The sequence below is a fragment of the Coffea eugenioides genome, chromosome 9, assembly GCF_003713205.1.
Source record: "Coffea eugenioides isolate CCC68of chromosome 9, Ceug_1.0, whole genome shotgun sequence".
Lineage (NCBI taxonomy): Eukaryota > Viridiplantae > Streptophyta > Magnoliopsida > Gentianales > Rubiaceae > Coffea > Coffea eugenioides.
The window spans coordinates 2,720,046-2,735,710 of NC_040043.1; the positions used below are offsets into that span (position 1 = coordinate 2,720,046).

At 37.8% G+C, this 15,665-nt stretch overlaps 2 protein-coding genes across 2 annotated transcripts; both read left to right on the forward strand.

The window, feature by feature from the left end:
* The first annotated feature begins 3,720 nt into the window (after window positions 1–3,720).
* On the forward strand, window positions 3,721–5,373 carry LOC113783302 (cytochrome P450 71D7-like). Its single transcript, XM_027329395.1, has 3 exons — window positions 3,721–4,179; window positions 4,841–4,942; window positions 4,999–5,373. The coding sequence occupies exons 1-3, from the start codon at window positions 3,721–3,723 to the stop codon at window positions 5,371–5,373; spliced, it is 936 nt and encodes a 311-aa protein (XP_027185196.1).
* A 2,619-nt stretch (window positions 5,374–7,992) lies between these two features.
* On the forward strand, window positions 7,993–11,553 carry LOC113783552. Its single transcript, XM_027329717.1, has 5 exons — window positions 7,993–8,698; window positions 9,412–9,630; window positions 10,094–10,189; window positions 10,783–10,884; window positions 11,008–11,553. Exons 1-5 carry the CDS (start codon window positions 8,093–8,095, stop codon window positions 11,206–11,208), a joined length of 1,224 nt encoding a protein of 407 aa, XP_027185518.1. The 5' UTR covers window positions 7,993–8,092; the 3' UTR covers window positions 11,209–11,553.
* The last annotated feature ends 4,112 nt before the right edge of the window (window positions 11,554–15,665 follow it).

The following is a 15,665-nucleotide window of genomic DNA, read 5'->3' on the forward strand; positions in this document are numbered from 1 at the left end:
AAATCATTGCTTCAAAAAAAAAAAATCATGAAGGACAAGTGTGGATTAAGATAGCTAATAAAAGTTTTTATTTACTATATAGAAACGAGTAAAAGTTCTCCGTTTTTTCATTCCTTTCTCTATCATTAGATCATATTACTGCGGATTGCCTTTTGTATAAAAATTTTTATATTTTTCGTAAACACATTTTTCAATTACCTTTTATATCACATATATCAAATCGCTATACTGTAGCAATTTCAAATTCAACAAATAAGCTGAATCGCATTAGCATATTTAGATATTAAGTGATTTTTTTTCAGAGTGGATCCAAAAGATATAGAATGAATTCAACACTTCTTTTAATTTCTTTCCAAACGCTTAGGCAGTGAATGGTTCCGTTGATCGCAGTAACAGGCACAGAGAGGAACGTTGTCAAGTTCTTTTTTTTTTTTTTTGTCAGCAACGATACATTTGTATAACCTACTCTATCCTAATCTAGGGGAAGGGGGAGCCTAAGGAGGCTGTTGTAGGGGCTAGTGGGTATACAGACCCAACTAGACCAAGAGAGTGCTATGACACAACCCTTAGATTTTTTTCGTTGCTGGTGAGTTTTGAACCCTCATCAACAGTCCAAGGAGGAACCTGGTGGCCACTGAGCCATTGGCCCAGTGGTTGAGGAACGTTGTCAAGTCCCTGGCAGTTAAATATTCGAAGGAAGAAGACTCCTCCAATATTAGTAAGTCATAGAATTTTGTGCACGAGGGAGAGCGGAGCATGGCTTTGTTGACTATTCTTCTAAAGATAATAATACTAATACGTTTTTGCAAATTCAATACATTCAAAAACTAGCGTTGTTTTTTACCAAAAAAGGAAAAACTTAACTGGCGTTGTTTGAAATTGGAGATGAAAAGTGGAGTCCATTATTTTACCCAAAGAGGCGTTAACCATTGAGATCGAGGCGCATTGACCATGCCAAAAAGGCAACCAAAGTACTTGCGGGAAATAGCAGTCTCCTCCACTCCTGGACCGACAAACTATGTAGAAAGTCCTTTTGGTCAACAAAAAGATGACGTTTCTAATAGGCCAGTAAGTAGTAATTCGACTTTTTGACCAAAAAAAAAAAAAAAAAGTAGTAATCCGACTGATACTTTTCTGACGTGGATGCCTGTGACTTCATAACAGCCTTATCCGATCGACCCAGGCCAGGTCGGGTTTGTCCACTGTTGTTGGGTCCCAAGGTCCCAACTGTTGATGACGCGAGTGGGCTTGGCCTGATCCTGATGTGCCTCAAATTTGAGCCTTCAACTTTTGAAATATAAAAGATAGAAATACGGGGGTGTTTTTGAAATTTCAGAAAACTCTCCTGAGGTTTCTCATTATATCACCCAGTTTTTCTAAGATTTTTAAAATCTCACTTACCTCCCTTGAATTGTCATTTCTTGTAACATTCTAATCCCATTGGAGGAAATACAAGAAAGATAAAACTTTTGTTCCAATACTACCCTTATATTATCCTACTTATGAAGTTTGTAACAATAATAACAAATAAAATAAGGTTAAATTTTTATAAAGTGTAAATTTCTTGGTTTAAATTATTTTATTTTATTTGTATTGGAACAAAAATGAAATTTACATCTTGAAAAATTCACATGTATGAAAAGATAATTTAGTTTTCAATACAACTTAAACTACATTATGTATTAAAACATATTTTCCAAAAAAAATCTTGACTTTCTTAATTATAATTGTCCATGAAATTTTTAAGGTGTTAATTACTTACCAAAATCCTCCTAAAAGGCTGACCTTGATTAGATTTAATTTATCCATCTCCTTTGCTATCCCACCATGCCTCGAATGTAAAGAAATATGGACCATTGTGAGATAGTGATTAACATTTTTGGTTTAAAAATTTTATTTTGTTTTGAATTTTTGCTTAAATAGTTATTAAGAGCAAGGGTAATATTGTCAATTTGTGACATTTGATAGGAATATTTAGACTTGTCAAGTTGCCAGTAAAAAGAAAGTGAGATTTTAAAATTTTCAGAGAAATTGAGTGGTATTATGACATATCTCAAATAAATTTTGTTCTTGAGTGGGCTCAAATTTTCTCGATTTCTTTGAGACTTTATCGAAGAGGATTGTTTGTCATTTTTGGTTTGCTTCCGCGTCAAGGATTGAGCGAATTGAATACCAAGTAGGACTACTCATAACAACTCAGTCCATCGTCAGGCAAATGGCATATTAATTTCAAATTGATATATTGTGTCATTATATATTCTTTCATGCAAGTACGAAATCTTCATCCTATGTTTTAATTTCATTTGGACACTGTCACTACTATCAATATACAATCTTTTTCAATGATTCCATATGTTTTAATGCTTGCATCAATATTCCAAAAAGTGGCTTAATAAAGTATATTCTGGGAGACTCGACTGAAATTTGAATGCCCTCAAGAGAAATAAAAAGAAGGTAGACTTGGAAGAAAATATTAGCTAGTTCGACTTTGTTTGATTTGATCATCAACCGGTTTTTTCTCATGGAAAAATAATTACAATAATTATATGCATTGGGTCATTGCGTCAAGAAGTCTTCGCTGCGCTGCCATATTTTCGATGCTAAAAGTTCAAGACTTATTTGTCTCCTAGTGCAAGCGGCTTTTCGTCGATCATTCAAAAAAAATTTCTTGCTGGTGTACTTGGATGGAGGTTCAATTCTCCCGTATCCAATTAGAGACTGGTAAGTACTAGTCATTCCAAACTTCGACAAAGCTTTATTGACTGAGCAATCAACATGAGATCAGATCACCCGCCATTTTACCAAATAAGGAAAGAGAAGAATCAGATTATCCACAAAACAGTAACAAAGAGGATCCATTCGCTGCATCTGTTCAGTAGTGATGTGTTACTTATTTGTCTCCTAGTTCAGTAGTTATATTCCTTTCATTTAATATCACCTTAGTCCAAAGAAGCAACTTTGCATTTGCGTAATGAAGATGTGATTTTTGGTGGGTGGCTGAACCGACCAGAATCAGGCTCCTCTGAGATGAAGTGATGGGTATCCTCGTGTCCGAAGTGAATGGCGGGGCTTCTCCCCTGGGATCACTCCGACGATTAAGTTAGTATGAGAACGAGAGAAAAACAGTCGTATTGTCAAATGAACAGTATGCTTACTTGTTGGGAGTGTGTGGGGTATTTATAGGGTGAGAGTGGAGGACAGGACGGAGATCTTATGCCGGTGGGACCCATGACCTGCCATTACGGCTCTGCTCCCTGTCAGGTGGCCTGACTCTGACACTGTAGCCGCCTGGGCTGGATGACGGGGGTCCTGCGCAGTAGTCATTAAGATCACCCAGTGCTTTTCAGATAAAGCACTGGTCCCGGGTGATGTCAGGTGGCCTGACATCATCAGCGTGCAGTTGAGGTGGAGGTGCCGAGATCACCTACACGGTAGACTAGGGATCCGGCCGAGCTCAGGGGTTATGCCCAAGACACGGATGAGCTCTGATGAGGGACGAGGTGGGTTCACCTCGGACATGCGGGTGGCCGAGGTGAGCATCCTCACGTAACATTTCTGCTGCAAGAAGAGTCCAAAAACTTGAAGGATTCAAAGGGTTCTTCTTCAAAGCCGTCTTCATTACAGCATGGTTCTCGTCCTCATGCAGGAGTATAAAAGTAGGGGAAGGGTAACGTCTCACTTTCACATCATCCTTTGCATGCATATTCCCCTCTGGGCAAAATGGAGCCAATTACTTCGACATCATCTTTCATCCGTTTCATCCATCTAGTCCTTTTACTTCGCAAACTCTCCAAAACAAGATCGGCTTATCCAAAATTGCCCCCAGGACCAAAGACTTTACCCATCATCGGAAACATACACCAGTTGTCAGGTTCACAACCGCATCGAGCTCTCACAGACCTAGCCAAGAAACATGGACAGGTCATGCACTTGCAGCGTGGTGAGGTATCTACAGTTGTCATCTCGAGTGCCCAAATGGCCAAAGAGGCCCTGAAAACTCACGATGTTGCTCTAGCAAACCGTCCCAGAATTCTAGCGGCACAAACCATCACCTATAATTTCCAGGACGTTTCATTCTCTCCCTACGGGGGTTACTGGAGACAAATGCGTAAAATATGTGTCCAAGAGCTCCTCAGCCCTCAAAATGTTCGAGCAACGCAGGCCATTCGGGAGGATGAGGTTTGGAAAATGATCGGCTCCATCCAGTCATCCTGATCCAGGTCACTGCCGGTTAACCTCACTGACTTGGTCTTTGCCCTCACCAATGCGGTCACTTGTAGATCAGCTTTCTGCTCCAGATGCACGTACCAAGATCAGTTGGTACAGCTCATAAATGAGATAATAGAGGTGTCCAGTGGTTTTGACATTTCTGATTTGTTCCCCTCAAAGAAATTTCTCCATATCATTAGCGGGACAGTTTTCAAGATCAAAAAGCTTCAGTCCAAGCTCGACCCCATATTTGAAAGCAAAATCCAGGAGCACAAAGGGGCAGATTCAGGGGAGGTAGATCTAGTAAACACTCTATTGAAGATCAGTGCAAGAGGGGGCCTTGATTTTCCCTTAACAGCCGAATGCATCAAAGCAGTCTTTGTGGTAAAAAAAATATATATTAATAAACTGGCCAACTCGCTAATGCTACTATAATAATAATAATAATACTACTAGTATACATGCTTCTACTACGTAATTGTTGATCGTCCATATATATAAACAAACTACTCCATATGCAATCGGTATTAGTACCGTATACGATTTGAAATCCGCAGGGTACTTTAAGCGAACGATACTTTTTATATAGAAAAAACGTTCTGCAGTTTGATAACTTGATTGCAAATTACAGGACATGTTCGCAGCAGGAACCGATACGTCGGCAGCAACAGTTCTGTGGGTAATGGCAGAGTTGATAAGAAATCCTAGCGTGATGGAAAGGGCACAAGCTGAAGTAAGAAAGGTGGTAAACGGAAAGAGCATGATTTTAAGGGACTGAATTATTTAAAGGCGGTGATAAAAGAAACACTGAGGCTGCACCCACCAGTGCCCTTGCTACTTCCCAGAGAATGCAGGGAGCCGTGTGAAACTGGGGGCTATGACGTATCAGTCGGAACGAGAGTCTTGATCGATGGTTGGGCGATCAACAGGGATCCTGAGTTTTGGGAGGATCCTGAAAGTTTTAAGCCGGAGAGATTTCTGGATAATGGAATCGAGTTCGTGGGATCCAACTTCGAGTATCTACCATTTGGAGGAGGAAGAAGGATATGCCCTGGAATTGCATTTGGGGTGGCCAGCGTGGATCTTGCTCTGGCTCAACTGGTCTCCCACTTCGACTGGAAACTCCCCGGGGGAGCAAAACCAGAATCCCTCGACATGACTTGAGGACTTCGGTGCCACCGTTAAATTGAAGAATGGCTTGTCTTTGGTTGCTATTCCTCGTATTCCATTTTGAGTAGCGGCGTAGTTAGATTTTCCGTGTGTATTTGAGGTGCAATCTCAGTAGTAATTCATCGTCTAAATAATCTTATTACGGGATGGGATGGTCACGGGACTAAATAATTACTGCACCAACTTAGAATTACTCCTGTTCACTGATGTATTTACAATGAGGATCTCCTGTTTTTTGAGTATTTTTCAAAAATTAGTTTTTCAAATACAATAAAAATTACATCAAAGTACTCTAAAAGATAATCTAAAAATTAGTTTAAATTTTTTTAAAATTTTATCAAATATCTCATAATAAAGTGCCAATAAAAAATATTTCAAAATATACTATAAAAACTCTACTACATCAAAGTTTTTCAAAAACACTCCCAAAAACAGCTAATCCAAACGGAGCCAGTATTGCTTGCAAACACACAGACACGCTCGGCTTTGGAGTTTGGCTGGCTTGCCACCGTAGTCTATTTAGCAACCACACGCACCCCCACGCGTCGTAATCGAATCACTAAATTCCATTTATTGATGAGGCTTGTCTCTTTTGGAAATGGTCCAGTACTGCAAGCAATTTTTAGGGATAGTTTCACAAACCTCCCCTAGTATTTTTCATAATATCACTTAGCATCTCTAAACTTTTAGAAATATCACTCACCTTCCCAATTACTCAAAAGTCAAAATCAACAAGGTACCAATTGACACTTTTCCCCTTAGTTTAGGCTTATTTTGGAAATATTTTTAAAATTTTTTTTTAAAAAAAGAAGCTTGGCATATTTGTTTCATACTTTTCAAAAAAAAAAAAGTAAAATAATTTAGGAACCTGTATGTTTAAAAGTGCAATATTATTGTTTTTTGCGTGAATCTACCTACCATAGTTGTTCAAAGTTCAAACTATTCACTTTAATTGTTTCATTGTTTTTCATATTACTGGAATGAGTCTACGCCTCTCGGGGTCAGCTCAGCCGGTGAATCGCCGGGGGGTATTTCTCGTGGGGCACAGTTCGAGTCTGACTTCACATATCGTCTGAGTGCTCTTGGAGGGCGGGGTACTCCAGATCCAGGGAGATTAGTCTGGCAAAATTGGGATACTCCCTGGGTTGACAAAAAAAGAAGAAGAATGAGTCTGATTTTTAATTATTTTTTGTTTGCCTAAAGAAACTTTTTATTATAATCATGCAATTAAAGCCGCAATTTCATTCCTGAAAATTGGAAGATATTAGTGAATTGTATGACTTCACTCTTAAACTTAAACAGGACGCACTTGTATTTCAAAATTTGCTCGTTAATGTTTCAATCTTTCTTTCACTTCCAACTTCTAATGTATGTAGTTTTCATGGTATAAATAAGTGCTTCTATTGCAACATGTGCTTGATAGCTGTTACTGCTGAATTTTGTTGCATCACACTAACAACACCTACGCAATTTTTTTAGTACTATTAAAGCCTTTATTCATCCTAATATGAATTTTGGTAATGAATTAGCTAGTAAAAGAGAAAAAAAGAATGGGTCTAAAGCCCTCCTATCTAACAAAAAAAAAAAAAGAGAAAAAAAGTGAAATTTTGAAATGAAAATTGTTCTTTCTACTTAATTGATCTTTTTAACCTTACTTATTTCCCCAAATATATTTGCTTACATCACCATTACAATTTCCAATACAGCTTTTTATCTTCCCAATTATCTTTTTATCTCATATACATCACATCACAAAAAGTGCAACAGTAAAAATATCTCAAATAATTTACAATCCAAACAAACCCCCTGGACTAAATGTGTTACTAAAAAAGTTGAATTATGATAGGAAGGTGAGTTTTTCTAGGAGTTTAGAGGTGTTAAATGATATTGATAAAAAAAATCTCATGGAAAGTTTCCAATATTATCCATAATTTTAAAGTATCAACAATTGATCCGCTTACCTTTTAAATGGGCTTATAGGCACACAAATAGAAGAAAGTTCCGATACCTTTTTTCAAAAATTATTTAGCTTGCATTATAAATACATTTTTCAATCATTTTTTTATCTTTTCAACTATTTTTATATCTCGCATATATCACACTATAAAAGAAAAAAGTATTATCATAATTATTCTAAATAATATTTTATCCAAACATGCTCTCAGCTAATGTTTGGCTAGCAAAATATCACAAATACAATTTTCAATTAACTTTTTATCTTTACAATCATCTTTTCATTTTACATGTACTATCACATTATAAAAAGTGTCACCAACAGCGATTATTTTAAATAATCGTTTTGGGATTGTTGAATTCGGTGCCATATTAAGAATCTTTTTTTTTTTTTTTTGGGGTGAGAAGGAGGGAGAGGGGCTTGGTGTCGCTAAGTTTAAAATGCAGACCCCAAAACCAAAAAGTAGAATTAAAAAGCAGCAGAAAAGACCAAATACGACAAATACCTACTACCATGAATTATGTGAGGAGGGTAGCAGGAGCGCATGCCCGCTGAAAATTTGAATTTCATACAGACAGACAGCGCCAAAGTCTCGGCCGTCGCCAACCCATCCTCCGTTCACATCTCAGAAAAGGCAAGAAAGAAAGAAGAGAAGGATCCTTTCCTCGGAAAACAAAAAAACAGATTCCATTCAAAAACATTACACACACTCAGTCACTCACTCCACACACACATACAGAGACAATCAAACCCCCAACAATGGGTTCATTGAAGCAGCAGCCATCCTCCCGCTACAACACTCCCTCCTCTTCCTTCCTTTCCTCCTCCTCCAGCCCCAGATCCTCCGCTAAATCCGACCCCTCTTCCTCCACTGACACCCTGTTCCTCGCTAGTAATCATACTCCACCTTCCTCCTCACGGGCCCTCGTCAAGACCAAGAATGCCCGCTCCACCCACCACCACCACCACAACTTCACCTCTATGGTCAAGAAATTTATGGAAACAAAATCCGCCCACTCTTCTTCTTCCTCCAGAAAATTATCCCGCAAGGCTTCTGCTACCAACGAACCTCTCAAGCTGACAATTGCTGCGGAATTCCTAGCTGAGGATCTCAAAAAAACCCCCGCATCCGCCAAAAAGGCAACCCCTCTCTCTGCTCTCCAGAACAAGTTGTTCAAAGGGGGGAAGAGGAATAACGAGGAGAGCAAGATCTTGAACGAGAGGAAGGCCTTGACTGAGGTCAAAGGGAATACCAGAACTCTTGCCATGGTTTTGAGGAGTGAAAGGGAGCTCTTGAGTTTGAACAAAGACCAGGAAAATCAGATTTCTGAGCTTAAGCTCATGCTCGAGGACAAAAACAGAGAGGTATAACGGCAATCATTAATCTCTCTCTCTCTCTCTTAACTAGTACTAACTCTTTCGGATGATTTTCTATGTCTAAAGTCTGTGCACACAGTGGGAATTTTTGGATTAAAAAAATGTGATCTTTGCGGCAAATGGCTGAACTTTAGTTGGGTAAAGTTCTTAATACTGTTGGGTTGTGGTTAAATGCTACTCTGTTATGTGTTTCAGAACGAATGGCAGCCTTGTATGCTGTATCGTGAGTTTCACATGAAGTGGGAAACTTTTAGTAGTAGTATCAAGGAGTTTAGTAGTAGTAGTAGTATCAAGGAGTTTTGTCATCACTGCAAATTCTGAAGGTTCGAAAAAACAAATGGGATTAAGATATGGGCTCTGCTGGAAAGTTAGAAATTGTCATTCATGAAATGATTATTGGATAAGTCAACCATAAAAGTAAAGACTTTCTACAGTTATTTTCATCAAACTGTTGGTACTTTATACCAAAAATTCGATCTGGCCTTTCTGAATTGACTATTGTAGATTAATACAGTTCTAGATTGGGACCCGACAACCACAGACTATTCTTTTGTATTGATTTTGTTTCATATTGGGTGGTGGTGGTGGTGGTGGTGGTGTTTAATCATTTTCAAGCTTTATTTCTCGACAGCTGAGTTCAAAATTGAGGATTTGCGGGTGAGCCATATCTGGGCATTTGTTACTAATGGCTAATTTTATAGGTTGAAAAGCTGAAGGATTTGTGCTTGAAGCAAAGGGAAGAGATAAAGTCCCTGAAAAGTGCGATTCTGTTTCCAGATGTGATGAACTCACAACTGCAGGAGCTCCTGGCTAAACAAGGTTCAGAACTAAAGGAGGCGAAACAACTTATCCCTGGTTTGCAGAGGCAGGTCACTTCTCTTACAGGGCAACTACAGTGCCTTGCTGAGGGTCTTGCAGAGGTAACACTCATATTCTTGTATGATTCAGGTTAGGCTGATGCTGCAGTATTGCTAATTTTACACAACAATGTTTATGTGCCACACGCAGAATGTAGAAAATAAGTGGGAAGAATTGTAATCTTATGAAAAGGAAAAGGTGCTTTGCTTTGGGATGAAAGTTCATATTACCAATATGGGAGGAAACTTTACAACTGTGCTTGTCTAAATGGAAAGAATTACTTTGGGAAGCAACCTAAACTGCATATGTCCGGTAATCTAAGATTTACGACTATATGGTAGTTAATGATTATAAGTAAGTAAATGACCTATCCAGATAAAGCCAACCCACATGTTCAGTATGTTTCAGGATTTACTTTAGTTCTCATCCTTATGGGTGGTCCTTGCTAGTGTTATAGTCTGGGTTTTGAGTGCTGCACTTGGCTTTATGAGTGTTAATTTAACACTCACTTGGTGATATGCACAGGTCAAGGCAGACAAGTGCTCAGTGAGGGGCTGCTTTGATAATCATAGCTCTCCAAGGACTCCAACATATGAGCACGAAGAGGCAACTAATTCCCTGGTTAGAACATCATTCCAAACAGATATATATATATATATATATATATATTTATATGTTTATATATATATGAAACCAAGATTGATGATTGTGTTGACCAATTATCAGTTAACCAGTATACTTGTGCATCATCATTTGAGTGATCTATAAAATCTGATGGTAGTTCATTGCATGTTAATTTGTCTTGAGAGAAACAAAGTAATTCTATCTTGAGTCATGAAAGCAGAATATCTTGCACTATATGGTAGAGGATGTACGAGGGATGTATATCACACTCTGAGCGCTGATGGTAGTAACATGCAACACTGTATCATTGCTTTCATTTTTCTTTCTTTCTATTCAACTGTACTACTGAAGTAGTTATGCCATCAATCTGCAATATGATCAGGAGTTCATTGCATTCATTTTTCCTTCTGTTTATTCAACTGTACTGCTGAAGTAGTTATGCTATCTATCTGCAATACGATCGAGAGTTCAGCTTGTTCAACTTTGTAAAGGATTGTTCACACTTCAAATTCGGGATGTCTATTTTGAGTTATCTTTTTCTTCTACCTATTCATGAAGCAGTTACTTTATATATTCTGCAATATGATCAGGAGTTCAGTTCTGGTGATCATACAGCACCCGGCAGTCCAGATGACATGTTTCTCAAAGATCTGAATCCCTGCCTAACTCCCTACTACAAAACAAAGTTCATGGTAAGTACATTAGCAGATATTAAAATCTTCTGGCACTTGTTTTATCTGGTATTAGCACATAAATCCCTTCGGAGTGAGTAAAACATGTTACACTATCTGAACAAATAAGTATATTTTCTACAGGAGTTTGAGAAGCTTGACTTCCCAGATGATGAAGGTTTGTTTAGAAAGAATTTGAAAATTGGCCATGAGTCTGGCTTCAATTCTTGCACACAAAAATTATCAAAGAGTTCAGACTGTTGCCAATGTTCAAAGACATCAAGCACTTCTGCCCCAGCAGCACGCAGATCTGATGGCAAGCAGATGCATCATAAACTTTTCTGAAGCATGAAAGATTTTGCTCATCTTAGACTCCACCATCATCCTTCCAATACTGCCAATGAGTTCTATCTTGTCAGAGTTCAGATTCTTGCCTTAAGGACAGGAAGCAGTTCGCTTCATGCACATGAGAACTGATGAAAGGAAGTGCAACCAAGGGAAATGGATGCATCATACACTTTTTGAAGCATGAATGATACTTCTCCATTTTACATTTTATCGTTGTCCTTCCAGCAATGCCAATGTGTTGTTTATCTTTATGTTCTTAAACTTATAAGGTCAAATATGCGCATGTAAATTCTAAAATTGCAAGCCTGCTTTATGTCTGCGAACACAAAGTGACCTATATTACCCAAAATTTTCCTAATCTGAAGGTACTTTACTTAGTAGGTATCTGAACCTTCAACTACACCCCCTCCCCCACCCCAACAATAAAAAAGGAAAATAAAGTTCAAGTATGATGTTATCTGGACAGTACTAAAGATAGAAATGAGCTCATCATCAGCTTAAAATGTGGGTTCTGGGAGAAGTAATGATTTTGATATCATTCCTGCAGCTGGAAGCTCACTTGGCAAATTTTCTCTTAAAAATGTTCATATTGACCCTCCATTTCACGGATATGCATCTCGAATTCCAGTTTAAGTTATGGATGATTGGTGGAGGGCATGAATTTAGAAGAAAGACATCATAGGCAAGTTTTAGGTTGAGGTTGTGATTGCTTGCTTTTTCCTGTTTTGTCATTAGTCGTGGAAATTCTGTCCTAAGTTGGAATTAAAGAATATAATTAACTGAAAGCAAGAATAATTACTTCCCAGGTGATTTAGAATGGCCAAAAGAGATCCCCAAGCCAAGGTGCAAGTGAAGATCTATGATCTTAAAAGGAACAACCAAAAAATAATTGTACTACAAAGCGCCACCTTTTTATTTGAATTTGGACGTAATTAGTTCTTTAGTTTTCAACAATTTGCATTCTTTTCATTTGGTACATATTGACATGAGCTATAGGCAGCAGTTCTTGATAAATCGTCTTTAGTTCCTCAAGGTGCTTCACCTTTAAGCGCCATCCTGACAACCTGAAAAATAACTGCCAAGAAAAAGAAAAAGTTTAAACAAAATAACTGCTGGACAGAATGCATATCAGACTAGAAAAAGCAAACATAACTGCAGAAAACTCATTAGCTTTTCAATTTGGGAAGTGTTAGCAGAAAGTTTTAGATTAGAACTAGCAAAATGCCAAAAAACTGCGGCAAAAATAAAGCGAGATCTGAATCTTCAGTATCTCCTAAGTAACTAATGAAGCAGCCACTATCAAAACAAAGACACGACACTTGACAGGAGAGACACTGGAGTTGAGAGGAAAAGGACTAACAAGTTCATGCGAAGTCAGGAGCCACATCCACAGTGGCAAAAGAAAAAGAGAAGCAACTCACGTTAAGAGCAGCATAAGTAAGTTGCAAATTAAGTTGAGATTAATCAACATAGAATATCGTCCAACAACCCCTTCACCCACCCCAATAACCACAAGAAAGCAATTGATTAGAATGAAAACTTAGGCAAGCGCATGTCATGACATCTTCATTCGTAAAAGAGCAGTATATTAAGGATAACGCCAATGATCAGCAAAAACCCAATCAAGGATATTGCCTTGCCATGTTTTTTCCAGCATGCTAGATTCAATGCCAAGAAACTTTTTAGGTATTATATCCGGCTCCCTGTTAATTGGCTTTTAAATTCCAATAAACTGTATGACATGTGGTATATTTTTCAGCATGCTAGTTGTGATGGATTAGGAATGGTAATATTAAGTATTAAACGACTCTAAGAGCATGTAACTATCAGACCATACCACACATCAAAATGTAGCATTATTGCTGCATAGGCCGACAAGCATCAATTTAAGGGGAAATATGCGTCGCTATACACATGTCAAAAGGATCACTACGCTACATAGTAAACAAGCCGAAGACGAGGGAAGTCAATTACATGATCCAACGACCAAAACAGCAAAGAGCAAGAGGACAATGTGTGCAGGTTCAAATGCTTTCTTGCTGGAAAAAGTGAGTCCTCTACGGGTTATGTTCTTCTCAAACTTTGCGATCTTCCGCTCAGACAGACGTTTGGATGTTGTCTGCAAGAAATCCATCGAACCGTTATTTTTTGGCTTGTTTACGAGCAAAACAATTCAAGCCAGGCCCTTTTAGCCCATTTTCTCACTTGCATGCATTGATGGCCAATGGAACTAATAGACAAAATCCCAGTCAACGAGCGGTGAGCCTGGTTAATGATCTAATTAATGGTCACTGATTCTATATCTTCACCTTCCTGATAAACCAAAACACGAACAAATATAATGTTGAGGAAAAAAAAAGGGAGAAATCCAGATGAGGAATATAATTCTTGGAGGCTGGTGAGACCGCAACTAATGTTTTGAAAAAAAAAATGATAGGCTAAACCCCCTGGATTCTGGGGAAGCCATCCCCAGAGAGAGCTGTATCTATGTGCGTAAAACCACATTTGCTTAAGTCGCCTACTAAAGGAAAGATGGTACTCATTGAAGAAGAAAAAAAAAGATTTGGGGAAAAGGATCGTGCTCAGCCAATTGATAAAATGAAAAAATTTAATCAGGGTGGCTGGCTAATGATTCATGAAAAATGGTTGCCTGCATGATATGCAATTAAAAAGAAAAATTTATGCACCAAAAAACAAATTGGAGAACATAGGGACAAAGTTGATACATGTATAGACAGGGACAAGGGGAGAAGCGTTACCATGTTGTGGGGTTTTGAAGCTGCTTCTGCTACTGCTCTAGTGGTTGACGGTGGAGGAGGAGGAGTAACGTATGTCTTCTTGTTGGGATTTGGATAATGAGGCAGGCAGACAAGACAAGAAGGGAAACGAAACGAAAAGGTTGAATCACAGGAAATCCCGAAAAAGTTTGATGTATTTCGCAGTTTACCATCTAACATTTTATTTTTTTTCACTTTTTCCCCTCCATCAGTCTACATCAACAAATGGACCTTTAAACATTATAGTTGCAGAAAATACCCCTATTTTAATCATTAAAATTTCTGATAAAAATGGCCCTCTTAATGTTCTATGAAGAGACAACCCCAAAAATTCTCTAGTACGTTTTGAGCATTATCACATCAAGCAAATTTCTCCCCTTCATACGCAACATTTGCAGCTAAAACAGAAAAAAAAATGTGCTAAGTTTCTTCAAATTCGTTTCTAACTATTCCTTTAGATGTTGTTTACTACGCCATGTGAAAGAACCAATTCAAAAAACCTATGGATGTGGCAAAATAACATTCTTCAGAAGATTTTGTACACCAAAAAATTCCGAAAGGAGATTTTTTAGATATCCAAATTATAAGGTTTAATTTTTACAATAGATTAATTATAGTTTTACACTTTTTAGAAAAATAATTTGAAATGTGAAAATCCTTTTATCTAGAATCATCATGCATGGGATTATTTCATGGATAAACCCAAAACTTTGTGATAAAGGAAGAAAAATATGTACTATATTTGACCCGACCCTATGGGTATTTATGTCTATCCATAATTTTTTTAGGGATACCATTGTCTTTTTGATATCAACAATTAGTACCATTATTAAATGTTTGTTTTGACCACAAGTTAAGGGGATAAAGTGAAAAAATAAAACTTTAATGGATAAACCGTAAAACATACCAAACCTTGAGGGGACTTCTTGTAATTAACCCGAAACGAAAAACGAAACGAAAAGCAACAGCCGTGAAACCCTGCTCCCCCTTTGGCCCTTTTTTTTTTTTGGACAGTTTTGTATTCTAGGTTGTTGTGCAAAAATAAGTGTGTGTGTGTGTACACTGTACATACACATATCCTTCTAGGTAATGACGCATAAATTAAGGTAAGACTGCCCCACTCTAGCACTTGCCATAGATTGAACCCCAACCCCACTAAGTATTCCACTTTCTATGCTAACATATGCTAAGACTCCTAAGCTTGACGTTTTAGGTCAACCTATTTTTCTTCCACATACCCCGCCCCCACCCCACAAAAACCTCATGAAAAAAAGAAAAAGAAAAAAAGGCGTTTCTTACAATTGAGTATGAATACTATTTACAATTCAGTTATAAACTTAATTTGACAAAGAAACTATACAGGAGTAGTGAAGATTCAAATGCTTTGCTGATTTTGCCTTTCCAATGTACTTGTTAAACTTTGCCTAATCTATTGCTGTTATGCAAGAATTAAGGAATCTGTAATTCTGTTTGACCACAAACAAACAGACAAAGTAAGGCTAGCCAGTATACAATTTGCTTAATACGACAGAAAAACCTTTCAAGTCCTCCGTAAAGCTCACACAAGGATCAGTGTGATAGTACACCTGTATGGATTAATTTTTTCTACACTGACAGTGTATATACTATCAACGTTAGATGAATGACAATTATGCAAAATCTAAATTTGAAATTCAA